Raw genomic sequence first — 15,329 nt, 5'->3', positions numbered from 1 at the left:
CCATAGGCTTCTGTATCAACTGATACTTTATATACATCCCATACATTTTTCTTCTCTGCCACAAGCCTCATTAGTTCATCTGACATCCATTTAGGCCTAAACTTTGAATAGTATTTCTTAGTTGGAATGAAAAGCCTAGTAGGCTACAAAATTAAGTGCCTAACTGCTTCCCATTTAGAATTCAATGTTGATAACATCATCATTGGTAACATCATTTTTTCCTGATTTTGCAATCAGGTGTGGAACCTTCCTTTTTATGAACTAAAGTTTTCTTTGCTAAAATGCTCTGATATAAACAGCTGTCATTACCATTGTAATCTTGTTTACAAATCAGACCCCATTTGGTTATCTCTTGAATAATTTGATGTTTAAAAAGACTCAGCCGTAATATCACTAGCAAGTCTTTCAGTGCTTACAGACATATCTAATTTCATAGTCCCTTTTAAATTTGGCAATTCATTCATTGCTAGCCTTGAAATCATAATTTTTTTAAATTTGTCAATGAAAACCTGTCTTTTCACATAAAATTTTCCAAGATATTGGAGTGTTATTTATTTGATTGTTCTTGAAGAAACTGGTTTCCACTAAGCATTTTGCTTAGTGGAAATTAGCTGCTTACTCAGCCTTTGTTCAGTAGGTGAAAAATTTTATTTTTTTATATTTTATGTCACCAATAGTAGATTTATCAATATTTTATTCAACCACCAATTTGGTTTCAGCTTCTCCCGAATTAAGTTGCTATAAAATGTCACTTCTGTGAGTGATGTCATAAACAATTAAAATGCAACTGTGTGGTATCAAGTGACTCCAAAAACACTGTCAACTTTGTCTGGGTTCTTTCTACTCTGCTAGATGACAACCTAAACAATTAAAATTCAACTACACATGAGTAAAGTAACATTAACGTAAGGAGGTGGTTATCCCCTTGTATAAGGCAATGTTCAGGCCACACCTTCAGTACTGCATACAGGTCTGGAGGCCTCATTTTTAAGGATGTAGAGCTGCTGGAGTGAGTACAGAGAAGGGAACCAGTTTGGTGAGATGAACAAAGGGTTGCTCTTATCAAGAATGACTTCAGATCTGCAAATTGCAGATCTGAAGTCATTCTTGATAAGAGCAACCCTTTGTTCATTCTTGATAAGAGCAACCCTCAATCAGATTTCAGATCTGCAAATTGCAGATCTGAAATCTGATTGAGGTGTATTAGGCCTTGAATGGTTTGAGCAGGCTCAACGTTGATGGGATTCTTCCCCTTGCTGAGATTAAGAACCTCAAGGGGTATAGATTCAAATTGAGGAAAGGCAGTTGTAGAAGAGTTGTGTGGAAGTTTGCCTTTACCTAGTGGGTGGTTGATTGCTGGAACAAACTTTCATCTGTCTTTGTAGAAGATGATAGCTTAAACAGATTCAAGGCAGAACAAGACAAATATTTGGAGTGAGTGGATGGGTGAAATGAGAAGAGTATTTTTTTTGCTGATGTTGTATGAGCTTACTTTCTTGCATCATATGCCTCAGCTAATGCTAAATAAGCATAATGACAGCATGCTGTGTATATAAAGAAATGTAAAAACAGATGTCGCATTTCATAATAATGATAATGTCATGTATGCTGTATATTTATTTGCATCTTTTGAGGAGACATAAATTTAAATTGAGGAAAGTCAGTTGTCGAACAGACGTGTGGAAATTTGCCTTTAGTCAGCAGGTGGTTGATTGCTGGAACAAACTTGCATCTGTCATTGTGGAAGTTGATAGCTTACATAAATTCAAGGAAGAACTGGGCTCACTTTTGAAGGAAATGTATGTATGAAATGGAAAGGTGGTTTTGTTTTTTTTTTTTTTTGGCTGATTCTTTTATAAACTTGCTTTCTTGCACCATATGGCTCTGCTAATGTTATTTATATACTGTAAATCAGTTATGCAACTCACAGCAAAATTAAACCAAAAAGCTAGACTAAAAGACCAAACTAATCACTGACTCATTCATTCTTTACCTAGAAAAGAATGAATGATTAGTGTCAATGTAGAAAGAATGCTGATGAAGTCTGCAGTCTTCTTGAAATGTTTGCTTATCATGCCAACAAGTTTCCCAAACATAAATGCCAAAACTCCTTGGTTGAAAGTTGGAAAACATTCTTTGGTGGAATGCATGCAGGATGGCACATGATGGGCATTCTTGCTATCTCTAGACTTGTGTCGACATTGGTAATATATTATAAACATGCTTTGGTTGAAGGTGTTCCAAGAAAACATTAAGCACCTCTAAAATTTTGTCTATGTATTATATGTACCTTCACAGTATGACTATGTACATAGTGAAATGCAAGCATATGGCATCGAAACGAAAATAAGAAACAATTTAATATTAAATGTAATATTTATTAGAAATTTCAAACAAATCTTTCAAACCAGTGCCTTTGCTAGCTAAAAAACTTATCCCACCAGTGCTATCACCAGTTTCGCTAAAGTGTTGATAAAGGAGTTTTGCTTTTTCACGAATGATGAGTGAACTTAACGGAATTTTATTTTGAGTTCGGTCTTCCATCCACAGATTTAAATCTTTTTCTATTTTTTTTTCTAATTTAACATCACAAGTCGCAGAGCAAATTTTTTAAGCAATTAGCGCATTTTCACGGACACTACGGCGGATTTTTTCTTCCAATTTTTTGATTGATCATACCGTTGACTCATTGATTTTATAATGTTTTACCACCGAGGAGACACTTTCACTATTAGAAATTTTGTCTAATAACTCAATTTTATTCGCTAATGTCATCACCTTCTTTGATCTTTTCATATTTCCCTTGTTATTCGTAGCCATATTTTTGTACGGGTTAGAAAGAACTTGTCCACAATAAAGTCACTTTCTTCCCTTAACACACTCAAAAAAGTCTGTTTTACACTGCAAAACGGTAGATTTATCACTTTTGTAAGCATATCAATTTATAAATTGATAAATTTATTCAATTTATAAGCATATAAATTAAAAACAAATGACGAAACCTTCCATGACAAGTGCATAACACATACTGAACAAGGATTAGTAAGAAACATCCACGCTCGTGATTTTGTCACCCCTCTTCCCCCACCCACTGAGTGCTGTTTTGACCGGGAAAGATAATTTTAGCCACGCCCATGTTTTTTTATGGCTGAAAATGTTCATGGCACTTTAAAATTCATATTTTTTTAGGTTTCATTTTATATTAAATCAGTGACCGCGAATACAGATACCACGAATAGCGGGGGTTTACTATATTTTTATTATTTATTTTTTTTTTTTTCTTGATTGAATTTTCTTCCTTGCAAACTGAATCAAGGCTTGCTTCCTTGCTAATATTAAGCAATGCTGTTACAATTAAAAGTGAATAAGACACCAGGAACTAATAAAATACATCCAGTTTTCCCGAAAGAAAGAGCAAAAGATGTTAGTAAACATTTCTATTATAAGGAGAGTCATCCTTGGATTCGTGAGAGGCCAAGGTTCATTGCCATAAAAGACTTGCCTGGTGCAAAGAGCATGTAAGTTGGACTTTAGAAGACTGGAAGAAGGTGTGCTGGTCGGATGAGTCACGTTATTTACTCCACACCGTGGATGGTTGTGTGCGAATTTGCAGGCAGAGGTGAAAGTAATTCAAGCACTGCATCTGTTGTAGCATGCAGAATCTTGGAAAGCAAGGTGTTTGGCAATTTCAAGGCCTGCTGGGCATCCTCAAGGAACAAGCAAATACGTGGGCTGTTAGGGTAACTAAGAGTAAGAACTAGTGCATGTATAGTTTCATATACACTAATTATAGGAGCATAGTAAATAAATTTGAGTCTGAAATACTATTTATTATGAAATGTGGACAATGTGAGGATGTTGGAGACATGGTGTCATTCAGATAGCAGATTCCAAATTGGAATATGGAGCGTACAGTGTGTACAGAAAGGACAATGTGTAATGTATACTTGTCTAGGTGGCACTAGAGGGTCAAATCTGCATGATGTCTCTTTGTGCTCAAACAGACTCTGTAAAGCCAGTTAGCGTGTGAAATATCATGTGTGGGGGTATGCTATTCATGTTGTGTGACTGGCCTTTTAGTTACTGGGAGGTTGCAGTCACCTGGAAATTATGTGGATTGCAGGTAATTGCAATCACCTGGATTCATGATTATCTTTTAATTTCTTTCTTTCCTTTCTTAATTTTTTACTATTATTAATTTTTATAGGTTACTTGGCATGTTGTTGGATATTATTTTTTTGTAACCACTTACATTTGTGATTTCCTATTTTCTTTTAATTTTCTGCTTTTTCTTATTTTTTTTCCTAGTGTGTGTGTGTGTGTGTGTGTGTGCAAGTTGCTTTGCTTTGTGCTGTTCATACGGCCCACTATATTTTGTCTATAATTTGTTTTTATTTTTTGTTATCAACTTCATTCTTTCTTTTTGGCATGACCGCCAAATACGGAGGATGCGGAAAGGTCAGGGAATGACCACCGCATATCCCCGGAGCAATATGGCTTTAGTTGCTAATGCTCCTAAAAACCAAATAACAACAACTTTCTTTTTGGCTGTAATCTGGCTAAGCAAAGAATGCTTAATCTTTTCTGTTATTCTCTTGCTGCATTAGGGCCTTCGTGATGCGATTTGCTTCAGTGGGCTGACGTTTTAGTTGTCTGTTGCAATAATTTGCATTACGTTTGAAATTCAGTAATTTTCTCAGCTGTTGTATACAGTGGCCTTCTGAAGAGAATAAATGCAATGTGTCGCTGGTTCCTTATGTTTGTCTTATATCTATTTTCTTTTGTGGTAAGTTTCATGTGTCTTTTTAGTGATCTTTTCACATTTTTTCTTTGCTGTTTTTCTACTTGTTTTCTCTCTCTCTCTCTCTCTCTCTAATTTATATAAACCAAGTTTAGTATTAGTATGATACTCGAGGATGCCAAAGCATCATTCCTTTAATTAAAGCATCCCTCTCCCTTCCCATACCAGTTTGAAATAGCAACGTCGTTAAGTCAGTGAACTTTTCTGTTAGTCTAGTCAAAAACACTTTCAGATTTTTTTTTTTTTTTTTTTTTTTTTTATGTGAACCCCAAACACGAGAGGTATTAGAACCTATAGTACTTAGTACCGTGCTTGGGTTGGAGGTTGAGAATATGAAAGAAGATATTTGTTGCCATTGGACTTGAACTTCTGTAGATTGTAATTTTCAGGAAATACGTATGAAGGAAGGTTGTTCCAGAAAACGGCAGTTAATGAATAAATGAGGAAGATGAAAAGTTGGTTCTGTGGGTTTGAAGTTGGGCAGTAAATGGATGGTGGAGAGACTCTGTTAGAGATGAATCATTAATTAACCTAACTGCCCTCTTCTGAATGGAATCAAGAAGCCTGAGAGAGGTTTTGGGGGCACCACCCCAGATGTGGGAACAATATTCCATGGCAGGGCGGATTTGCGATTTATACAAAGTGAGCAGCTGTTTGGAAGAGAAGTAACGCCGAGAACGAAAGAGAAAACCAAGTTTTTTAGATGGAGAGGAAGCAATATTTGTAATGTGCTTGTGCCAAGAGAGATTAGAAGTGAGGGTAATCCCTAAAAGAGATATATCATTTTGCCTAGAAATCGGAGTGTCACTAAAGATAAGCATAGGAGCAGAAGAATCCTTTTTGCGAGATATAAGACAGGACTGAGTTTTAGAAGGGTTGAAATCAACTAAGTTGTCTTTGCCCCACTGGAGAATTACCTGAAGATCGGCATTTAAGGAATTGGTAGCAGATTTTCGAGAAGTTGAAGCTGATTGAGCAGGACAAGGTTTCTCAAAATGGAAAGTTGAATGCAATGTGCTATCATCGGCAAAACTATGGATAGGATTTCCAGTCAGTGGAAGAAGGTCATTGATGTACAAGAGGAAAAGAGTGGGGGAAAGAACTGAACCCTGGGGGACACCGGCATTAGTTGAGAAGTTAGAAGACAGAGAGCCATCTACTATCACCCTCGGTGAGCGATCAGAGAGAAAACTGGATAACCAATTACAAAAAACAGTTGGCAAACCATAAGATGGAAGCTTGTTTAGAAGACCTTTATGCCAAACACGATCAAAAGCCTTTGAGATGTCAAGAGCAACTACTTGTGTTTCACTGAACATTTTGAGTAAGTTATATATTCAAATAAGAGGGCTGAGCATGAGAGACTAATGCCCATTTTAGCAGAAATCTTAAAGGCAAGTAAGATGCCTTGAGTTGTTGGTGTATACCCAGGCCTTAGTCACTCATGCGCCATTCAAAACCAACCAAAACTGAAAAGTATACCCAGTAATTTTCAGGCAGGCTGCCAGGGAGTGTATTCAACCATTGAAGTTAATTATGAGGGCACCTTGAACTCAGGAGATATTTATTTGGATTTGAGAAGTTCCAGCATAGCACCAATATATAAAGATGGTTCTAACGATGAAGTTGGTAACTGTAGACCAGTCAGACTGACTTCATTGGTAAGGAGAATCTTAGAAGCAATGATTAAGAGTGCAATCAGGATCATTTAGATAGATATGGCATCCTGAATAACACACAACATGGTTTTGTTAAGGGAAAATCATGTTTAGCTAACTTAGTAAGCTATTTTGACACAGTTTCTCATGAGTTAGATGTAGGGAACAATTTTGACATTATTTATTTGGATTTTAGCATGGCATTTGATTCAGTCCCTCACAAGAAGTTATTGTATAAGCATACATGTTGAGATTACTGGAAAAGTTCTTAGATGGGTTTCTGGGTGGCTGCAGGGCAGAAGGCATAGGGTTGTGATTGATGGATATTCTTCAGATTGGTGCAACATCAGGAGTGGGGTCCCCCAGGATTGGTTCACAGACCACTGTTGTTTCTCATTTTCATAAATGACATCGACAAAGGTATAGAAGGTGTGATGTCAATTTTTGCAGATTACGTAAAGATTTGGATAGTCATTAAAGATCAGTGCCAAGCAGCATTCCTTTAGGATGACCAGAACAGACTTAAAAATGGTCAGACAAGTGACAGTTAGGTTTTAATGCTGCCAAATGCAAGGTCTTGGTCAAGCAACCCCAAAATAAATTATGCACTTGGTGTGGTTGAATTAAACACAATAGAGGAAGAAAGGGACCTGGGAGTTATGATACTGGTGGATATGAAGTTTTCTGAGCAGAAAACTTCATATCCACCATTTGAAAAAAGACTGAGCTTCTTGAAAGTGTCCAAAGGTGGGCAACTCGCATAGTGAGATCAGCAAAAGGTTGGCAACCAGCCATCTCAGAGGTGACCTGATTGAGGTTTATGAGGTGCTCAGAGGGGTTAGTAAAATTGAATGAAGATGGAATTTTCATTGTAATAGAGATTTAGCATTAGTAGAGGCATATGATGCAAGAAAGCAAGCTTATGCAGCATCAGCCAAAAAAAAAAAAAAAAAAAAACCCACTCCAATTTCACTCCTCCATTCGTTTTAAATACCTGTCCAGCTGAGCCTTAAATTTATTTAAGCTATCAACTTCCACAACAAAGGATGGAAGTCTGTTCCACCAACCAACCAACTACCTGCTGGCTAAATGCAAATTTCCACACATCTATCCTGCATCTGTATTTTCTCAATTTGAATTTATGCCCTCTCAGGTGATTATTCTGAGCAAGAGGAAGAATCCCATCGGCATTGAGCATGCTCAAACCATTCAAGGCTTTATACACCTCTATCAGATCACCTCGCTGGTGCCTAGTCTTCAGACACTGTAATTTGCAAAACTTAATCCTTTCTTCATAAGAGCAACCCTTTGTTCCATTCACTAATCTTGTTGCCTTTCCAAGACTCTAGTATGTAAATTCAAATTACAGGCAAAGATGTTTAGACTAGATTGTAGGCAGTTTTCTTTTAGTCAGCAAGTCATTGATTGCTGGAACAGGTTTCCTTAACAACCCCGGGGGCTCACATCTGGTGAGTATGGGCTTGGCATACCCAGGGTCCTGAGCTGGATATCATCATTCTTCTCTTTCTTGGTGATTCCCTTCTACTTTTGACACTCTCTCTCTCTCAGGGTAATTCCGGAACTTTTTTTTTTCGTGGTGCAGCATAAGCCTCAGGCTTCCTTGCATCATATGGGCTATTAATAATAATAATAATAATAAAAAACAGGTAGTTGAGTTTGACAGTTTGAATAATTTCAGAGGTCAACTGGATAGTTACCTACATGAGGAGGGAAGCACTTAATTTGTATTTTTGCATATACTTTTTTTTTTTTTTTTTTGGCCAGTGCAGCACAAGTCTGTGGCTTCCTTGCACTATATGACTATTACTATCTTTATATCCAACTTGTTATGTTGATGATATTGATATTCTAGTGATATGGATGGATCTCCATAGCCTCTTAGAAGAGTTTCATTATCATCGCAATGTCCAGCACCTTAGTTCTTCAAGTTATTGTTCAAGTAGAACAGTCTCTTTCCCTTTCTGGACATCTCCATCCATTGCAAATATGATTCCCTTAGGATCACCGTCTACAGAAATCCTACTTATATACGTTTTTTATTTCACCTCCAGCCATGCACAAAACATAAAATCAGTTATCATAAGGAGCTTTAAAGGACATGAGGGTTTTGATAGTGATAAATGCACACCGGTTTCAGTTTATAACCCTTCATATTAGCAAACAGAAGTGTTAGCCGATCTTTTTCTACCTTAAAGCCAGGTGCAGTGTTTTTAACAATGGAACTATAAGTGCAATCAGGCATTTTTTTCCAATATAAACTTGTTTTGTCGAGGTTGAATATCTGTTTGGGTATATACTCCCCCCTCTCTTGTGGTGCCTTCCGTAAATATGGTTGCCAGCATTATTTTATATTCATATAATTTATTAAACACGTGTAAAATAAGAAGTCACTAATTAGAATTTGCAAGTTAATTTGAAAAGAGTGATCTTGATGCAAATGTATTGGTAGTGACATGTATTCTCAAAAATGTTTTTTCTCAGAAAATTAAAATATACCCCGTTTATTTCTGGAATGATGATTTTGTTTTAATTACTTTTTAGTTTTAGGCATTACCTGGAACCAACAAAATCATTTTTCAACAGTCTTCTTTATCCTGAATATCGTGTGACTGTTGATGTTTATGCCTTCATGTTTTTCTGTGATTTTATAAACTTCCTGATAGTGGTGTTTGGATATTCTGCTTTTGGGGTGAGTAAAAACGTTTTATGTTTATTAAAATTTCTTCAGAGAGTAAAATTTGTAATTAAAGCAGTAAAAGTAAATAAAATACCTTACAAGGAAAAAATAAATTATCTTGATAATAATTATATACTAACTAATATTGTGTTTTTTTAAAGGATTTAGCAAACTGCTAATTGCTAAAGGAAATTACTAAGTAAAGTTTAATTACAATTACAGTGTATAAATTAAGATTTTTACTTATTGTTAAGTAAAAATCTTAATTCATACAGTGGAGCAAGAGGAAATAGAACAGCAGTTTTCACTTTACTGTTCTTTTTATATATTACACAGTGGACACATCCTGTGCTATTTCCAAAACCATGGTAATGTGCATTCAGGAAATCTGTTAATCTTTTTCTTAGTAAGAATATTCTTATCAGTTTGAAAGTTCCATATAGAGTTGCCTAATGTGGTATCAGGGCTGCCAGATTTCAAATTAGGTCTCGTGGGACAAAAATGAAAAAAATCGCGGCAATTTTTCTCATGGAAATTTTTTTACAATTAACGATTTTGACATATCATTTTTAATTTCTAAACTTCATTTTGGCCATTTAAAAATGTATCTGATAAAAAAAAAAATAAAATAAATAATTGAGTTAAATTTTTATTTATACAGTACTATAATCCTAAAAATTATTTAATATTTATCACTTGATTTCACTTCATTAAGAATGACTAAACCTTGATTTTTTAAAAAAAAATTGGAATTCCGAACAATTCATTCTGAAATTCTGTTTTATCATCAACTCGGCCTCCAAATTTTTTAGAATCAACCTATTTCTATCTTTACGCCAAGCACTCATCATTAGACTAAAAATGCTTTCAGATGTTGCATTTGCATGCGGAATAGAGAAAATGTATTCGATAATTTTTAAAAATTGTGGAGAAGAATTTTTTAAAAAAAAAAAACAAACCCATCTTTGATCACATGGTAATTGCCTTTCACTATCCGTTATATTTGCCATAAATCTTTTTAAGAAGATATATTCTTTAAACAGCAAATCTTAATCTACTTCTATTTTAAATGCATTAGTGATTTCTAAGATTTCATGAAATGCTGGTATGCTATGCAAAGATAAGTTAGAGAGAATTTTATATTTCTGGTCATTGAAATTAAACCATTTCTCTATATATTTTATAGCCGTATCAAATAAATTATTTGCTTCCATTTTAAACCGTTTTGAAGCATCTAGGTTATCACAATTTTGGATAATTTCATGAAAATTTGCTCCATAATAACATTCATTCTTATGCTTAATCAAGGACTGCCTTACATTATTCATAATTGAATATACTTCAACAATCATAACATTACTACCTTGGAGTTTTTTTTAGCACTAGTTGAAATATTGAACATACATTCTTTACAAATTTTACATACGTCTCATGAAGCTCATGTTCAAAAAAAGTCTCATTGGTGCTATATTATTCTTGCTCATAAAATATGATTTAATAGGTGCAAAATTGGTCAATAGTCGCTCAATAGCTGGTAAAAGAGTCAGCCACCTTGTTGGTATATGCCATATCATTTCATTCCATTCTGTTTCTGTCCATTCGAAAAAGTCTTTTAGTTCAGTCGTCTTTTTTTGTTGAAGAGCTAAATTCATTAAATATTTTAATAACAATAGATTCTATATCAATACTCAAACAATTGCAAGCTCTCTTAGCAGTGTTATGCAGAATGTGCAAATTGCAACCAGCAGGTAATATTTTCATAAATTTTTTTTTAATGCTACGAAAATGCTATTTTTCTTGCCAAAATTAATATTGGAGTTATCTGCTCCATATGCAGTAATGTTTTTGGGAGGTAATTCATTAGATGTATGCTGTTGGATCAGAGCATTTGAAATAGTTTCAGTATCTTCTGCTTTTAACCAAATGAATAAAATCAAACCAGTTTTTACACCATGGTTTTGGTCAAAATATCTCACAACCAAAGGAAAAGTTTTTAAGTTTCCTTTATTAGAAGTGTCTGTGCTTATAGAAAAGGGCTTATTATTCTCCAGTTGTTTCAATATGTAATTTTTTGAGTGCTTTCCAAGAATTTTTGTAATAATGCCAGAAACTTTTGTTTTCCCACAAGAATATTTTGCTGCAATTCCAGAGTCAGGAAACATTTTTTTAAAAATTGAGTTAGCACAACCAGCTGAGACATAACTATGAGAATGCATAAGAGAATGGTAACAAAACGATACTTCTGCAAATGCGACATCTTCATGAGCCTTGCTTTGCTTTGCTTTGGTATAAAAAAACTTAGGTATTTTTGATGTAGTTGCTATTGCTTGAACATTTGCAATATGGTTTTTAGATTGCAAATCTCTACTTACGTTGTTTCACCACCACGGCTAATTCCCAATCTGCATTATAGTGAGCCAACCATCTTCTTTTCTTTTCCGGAATTTTCAAACTACTTTCACCATCTGACATTTTGAAGGCTAGAATAAATTGATATTATAAATACAACCTGTTCATTTTAATTTTTAATTTAATAAGACAAATTCAAACAAAAATTAAATGAAATTTATCTTATGTAGGTAACAATTCCTACAGCAGCTGAACTGATTACACAGATGTCAAAATTATTTTTATTCTTTTTATAATGAAAGATAAACACACACCCAAGATAAACCTAGCTTAGACCACCAGGTGCACCAGACAGCACTGACATTATTGATCGCACTATTTACGCAGGCGCTTACATCTAAAAATCTCCGAGCGGCTCGAGGGAATTCCCGGACATCTAACACGTCCCGTGAGCATTAGCATGCATCTCACCTGCTAATGTCCGAAATTCATACATATTACAAAAGAAATACATTTCATAACAGCATCCATCACTTTTTATGGCATTATTTTATTATTTTACAGTCAAAATCTTAATTTTTTTACCTGTGAGACATTTAAATGTTTATGCGGGGCACGGGACAAATCACTTTTGTAAGGGACTGTCCCACACATTGCGGGACGTCTGGCATCCCTGTACTAAATGTAGTACAAACAAATTTTTGTTTGTACTACATTTAGTACTACATTACACAGTGAAATTAATATCTGCAAAAAGGCCTCTAAGGTTTGAGTTATACATACCACAAGTTTAGACAAATACACCAACCGTTTAAATAAACTGATTTAATGATAAAATAATACTGAATAGTATACTGAAATGATACAATAAAAGCTGTAAAATAATAATTTACCAAAAATTGATTTACTTTAAAATAAATAAAAATTAATTGATGAATTTAAAGTACATTAAAAATTTTAAATTTAAAAGCGATAAAACACCATTGAAGCTTTCGGGGGCATCTGCCTCCTCTCTCAACAATAATGAAGTTCAAGTGACACAACCTTAAATATCAGGCCCATGGCACACGCGTCTGACCCGGCTCATGTTCAACACTCCCTTCACGCATGCTGGAACCGGAAATGGTCTGGGAGCGTGGCAAATTAAAACGTTTGTCTCTGCCAAGGACCACAGCCTCCAAAAGGGGGTAGAGCCGAACTCCCTTATCTCTATTCATACTCTTGTTACCAGATGACCCAATCCACAAACTCTCGGCGCCTCCGTAGCCAGGTGGGCAGGAGCAGCAGTGCGTAGCACACGCTTCTGGATTAGACCGGGGTTCGAGCCCGTCACCACCAAATACAGAGGATGCGGAAAGGTCAGGGAATGACCACCGCATATCCCGGAGCAATATGGCCTTAGTTGCTAATGCTCTTAAAAACCAAACAACAACAAACAACAACCATAAACTCTCCAGCCACTTGCGGTTCCAGAATCTATGCACCTGGTCAAGGATGACAGCATTCTAAGGGGATACCTGATGTTGTTTTTCCCAATAGTGCTCGGAATTGGTGGACTTCTTGAGTTCTGCGGTCTGTATAGCTCTTGTATGTTCCCCCAGACGGTCCTTTAGTCATTGCCCTGTCTCCCCCATGTACCATTCCCCACAATCCGGGCATTTGATCTCATAAACGACCCCACTACTAGAGTCCCTAGTAATGGGGGTCTTTGTCCTGTGACACCACTGTCTGCAATCTCTGACCTGGGAGCTGCACACAGCATGTCTGAAAGTCGCAAAGCATCCTCGCAATGCGATCTGACAAACCCGGATAGTAGGGAATATATACTGTGGTAAGCGGTGCAGGCGGAACTGCCTGATTCTGTTCCACTTCTCTATTATATTTATCAATGACCCTCTGGGGGTAACCACATTTCATAAGATCCATCATAACTTGCCTAATTTCTTTCTCTCCCTCCTCAGCAGTACTACAATGTGTCCTCACCCTACCCATAAGTGCCCTAACCACACTATTTTTATGTTGGGCAGTCTGAGCCGACTTATAGTTAGTGTGTGTACTGGCCCCTACACATTGATTTCCTTATAGACCTTGGTTCTAAATCTTCCTTTCACAGAGTCTTTCATAGAGCCTTCCTCCACAACGACATCGTAGTCTCGTCCTTCCCTATATCTTGACACTTTACAAAATTCACAAACTCCACACTATTTTAATGATGTGTGTTTTCATCATTAAAACACAGCTATGGGCTCTCCAATCAGCGCTATTGTCGCAAACTTCGCTATGGAAGAAGTATAGAATAGGATTTTTGCGAGGTGAATAGGATTTTTGCGAGCGTGATCAGATTTCCAGGAATGAAAATCAGAACGAGATGCACTTGTAGAAGCAAAATCTAGAGATTTCTGAATTCTGTGAGGCATATGATGCATATGATTCTAGAGGCATATGATGCAAGAAAGCAAGCTTATTCAGCATCAGCCAAAACAAAAACAAAAAAAAACACACCACTCCCATTTCACCCCTCCGTTCGCTCGAAATACCTGTCCAGTTGAGCCTTAAATTTGTTTAAGCTATCAACTTAAACAACAAATGATGGAAGTCGGTTCCACCAACCAACCACCCGCTGGCCAAAGGCAAATTTCCGCACATCTATCCGACATCCGTCCTTCCTCAACTTGAATTTATGCCATCTGAGGTGATTATTCTGAGCAAGAGGAAGAATCCCATTGGCATTGAGCATGCTCAAACCATTCAAAGCCTTATACACCTCTATCAGATCACCTCGCCGGTGCCTAGTCTCCAGACTCTGTAATTTGCAAAACTTAAGCCTTTCTTTGTAAGAGCAACCCTTTGTTCCGTTCACTAATTTTGTTGCCCTTCTCTGTACCCATTCCAGCAGCTCTACATCCTTCTTGAAATGAGGCTTCCAGACCTGTATACAGTACTCAAGATGTGGCCTAACCATTGCCTTATACAAGGGAATAATCACCTCCTTATCCCTGCTAGAAAAATTCCTGTATATCATTGACAAGACACCATGAGCTACTCTTACAGCTCGTCTGCACTGCTCAGAGAACTTCATATCTGCCTGCAAAATTACCCCCAGGTCTTTTTCATTCTCCACCACTGTCAGTGTAGTACCGCAGAGTTGATACGTTGCTCTGGAGTTACTGTTTCCCATATGTAGTACTTTACATTTGTCAATGTTAAACTTCATTTGCCACCTCTAAGCCCGTCTGTTCAACATTTCCAGATTCTGTTGCAGCAGCATAGCGTCAGTAGTGTCCTTAACAACCCTGCCTACCTTTGTATCATCTGCAAACGTGGACATTAAACTTGATATACCATCATCAGTATCATTCATAAACACCGAAAACAACAACGGACCCAACCCTGAGGAACTCCACTAATAACATTAGTCCACGTTGAGCAGTGTCCATTGATTACCACTCTCTGTCTTCCGCCACTCAACCATCCCCTTATCCATAGCAGCAATTTGCCTCCAATGCCACACTGCTCCAATTTGTGCAGCAGTCTTCCATGTGCAACAGTATCAAAAGCCTTTCTAAGATCCAAATATATAATATCAAAGTTATTCCCTGCATCCAGTTCTTTTGTGACTACATCATAGTATCCAATCAAATTGGTCAGACAAGACCTGCCCTTAACAAAACCATGCTGCGTCTGAGCTATAACTGAATTCTTGTCTAGATGATCCTGCAGTGCTTCTTTATCCAGTGCCTCCATTAATTTTCCTGGAACAGAAGTTAAACTAACAGGTCTATAATTACTTGTGTCAGCCTTTGATCCTCCTTTGTGAATTGGG

General features: G+C 36.5%; 1 protein-coding gene across 1 annotated transcript in view; it reads left to right on the top strand.

Annotated features, from left to right (window-relative positions):
* The window catches only part of LOC150082462 (piezo-type mechanosensitive ion channel component-like), an 861,219-nt gene that overhangs the window by 738,942 nt on the left and 106,948 nt on the right, over nucleotides 1-15,329 (top strand). The window contains 1 exon segment of the mRNA XM_090377768.1: nucleotides 9,022-9,169. Within this exon segment, the coding sequence (XP_090233894.1) occupies nucleotides 9,022-9,169 (148 nt within the window).

Source organism: Mastigoproctus giganteus, chromosome 7 (assembly GCF_048544385.1).
Source record: "Mastigoproctus giganteus isolate SK-2022 chromosome 7, ASM4854438v1, whole genome shotgun sequence".
In the NCBI taxonomy this organism is placed as follows: Eukaryota; Metazoa; Arthropoda; class Arachnida; order Uropygi; family Thelyphonidae; genus Mastigoproctus; species Mastigoproctus giganteus.
This window is presented reverse-complemented; position numbering and strand designations above follow the sequence as displayed.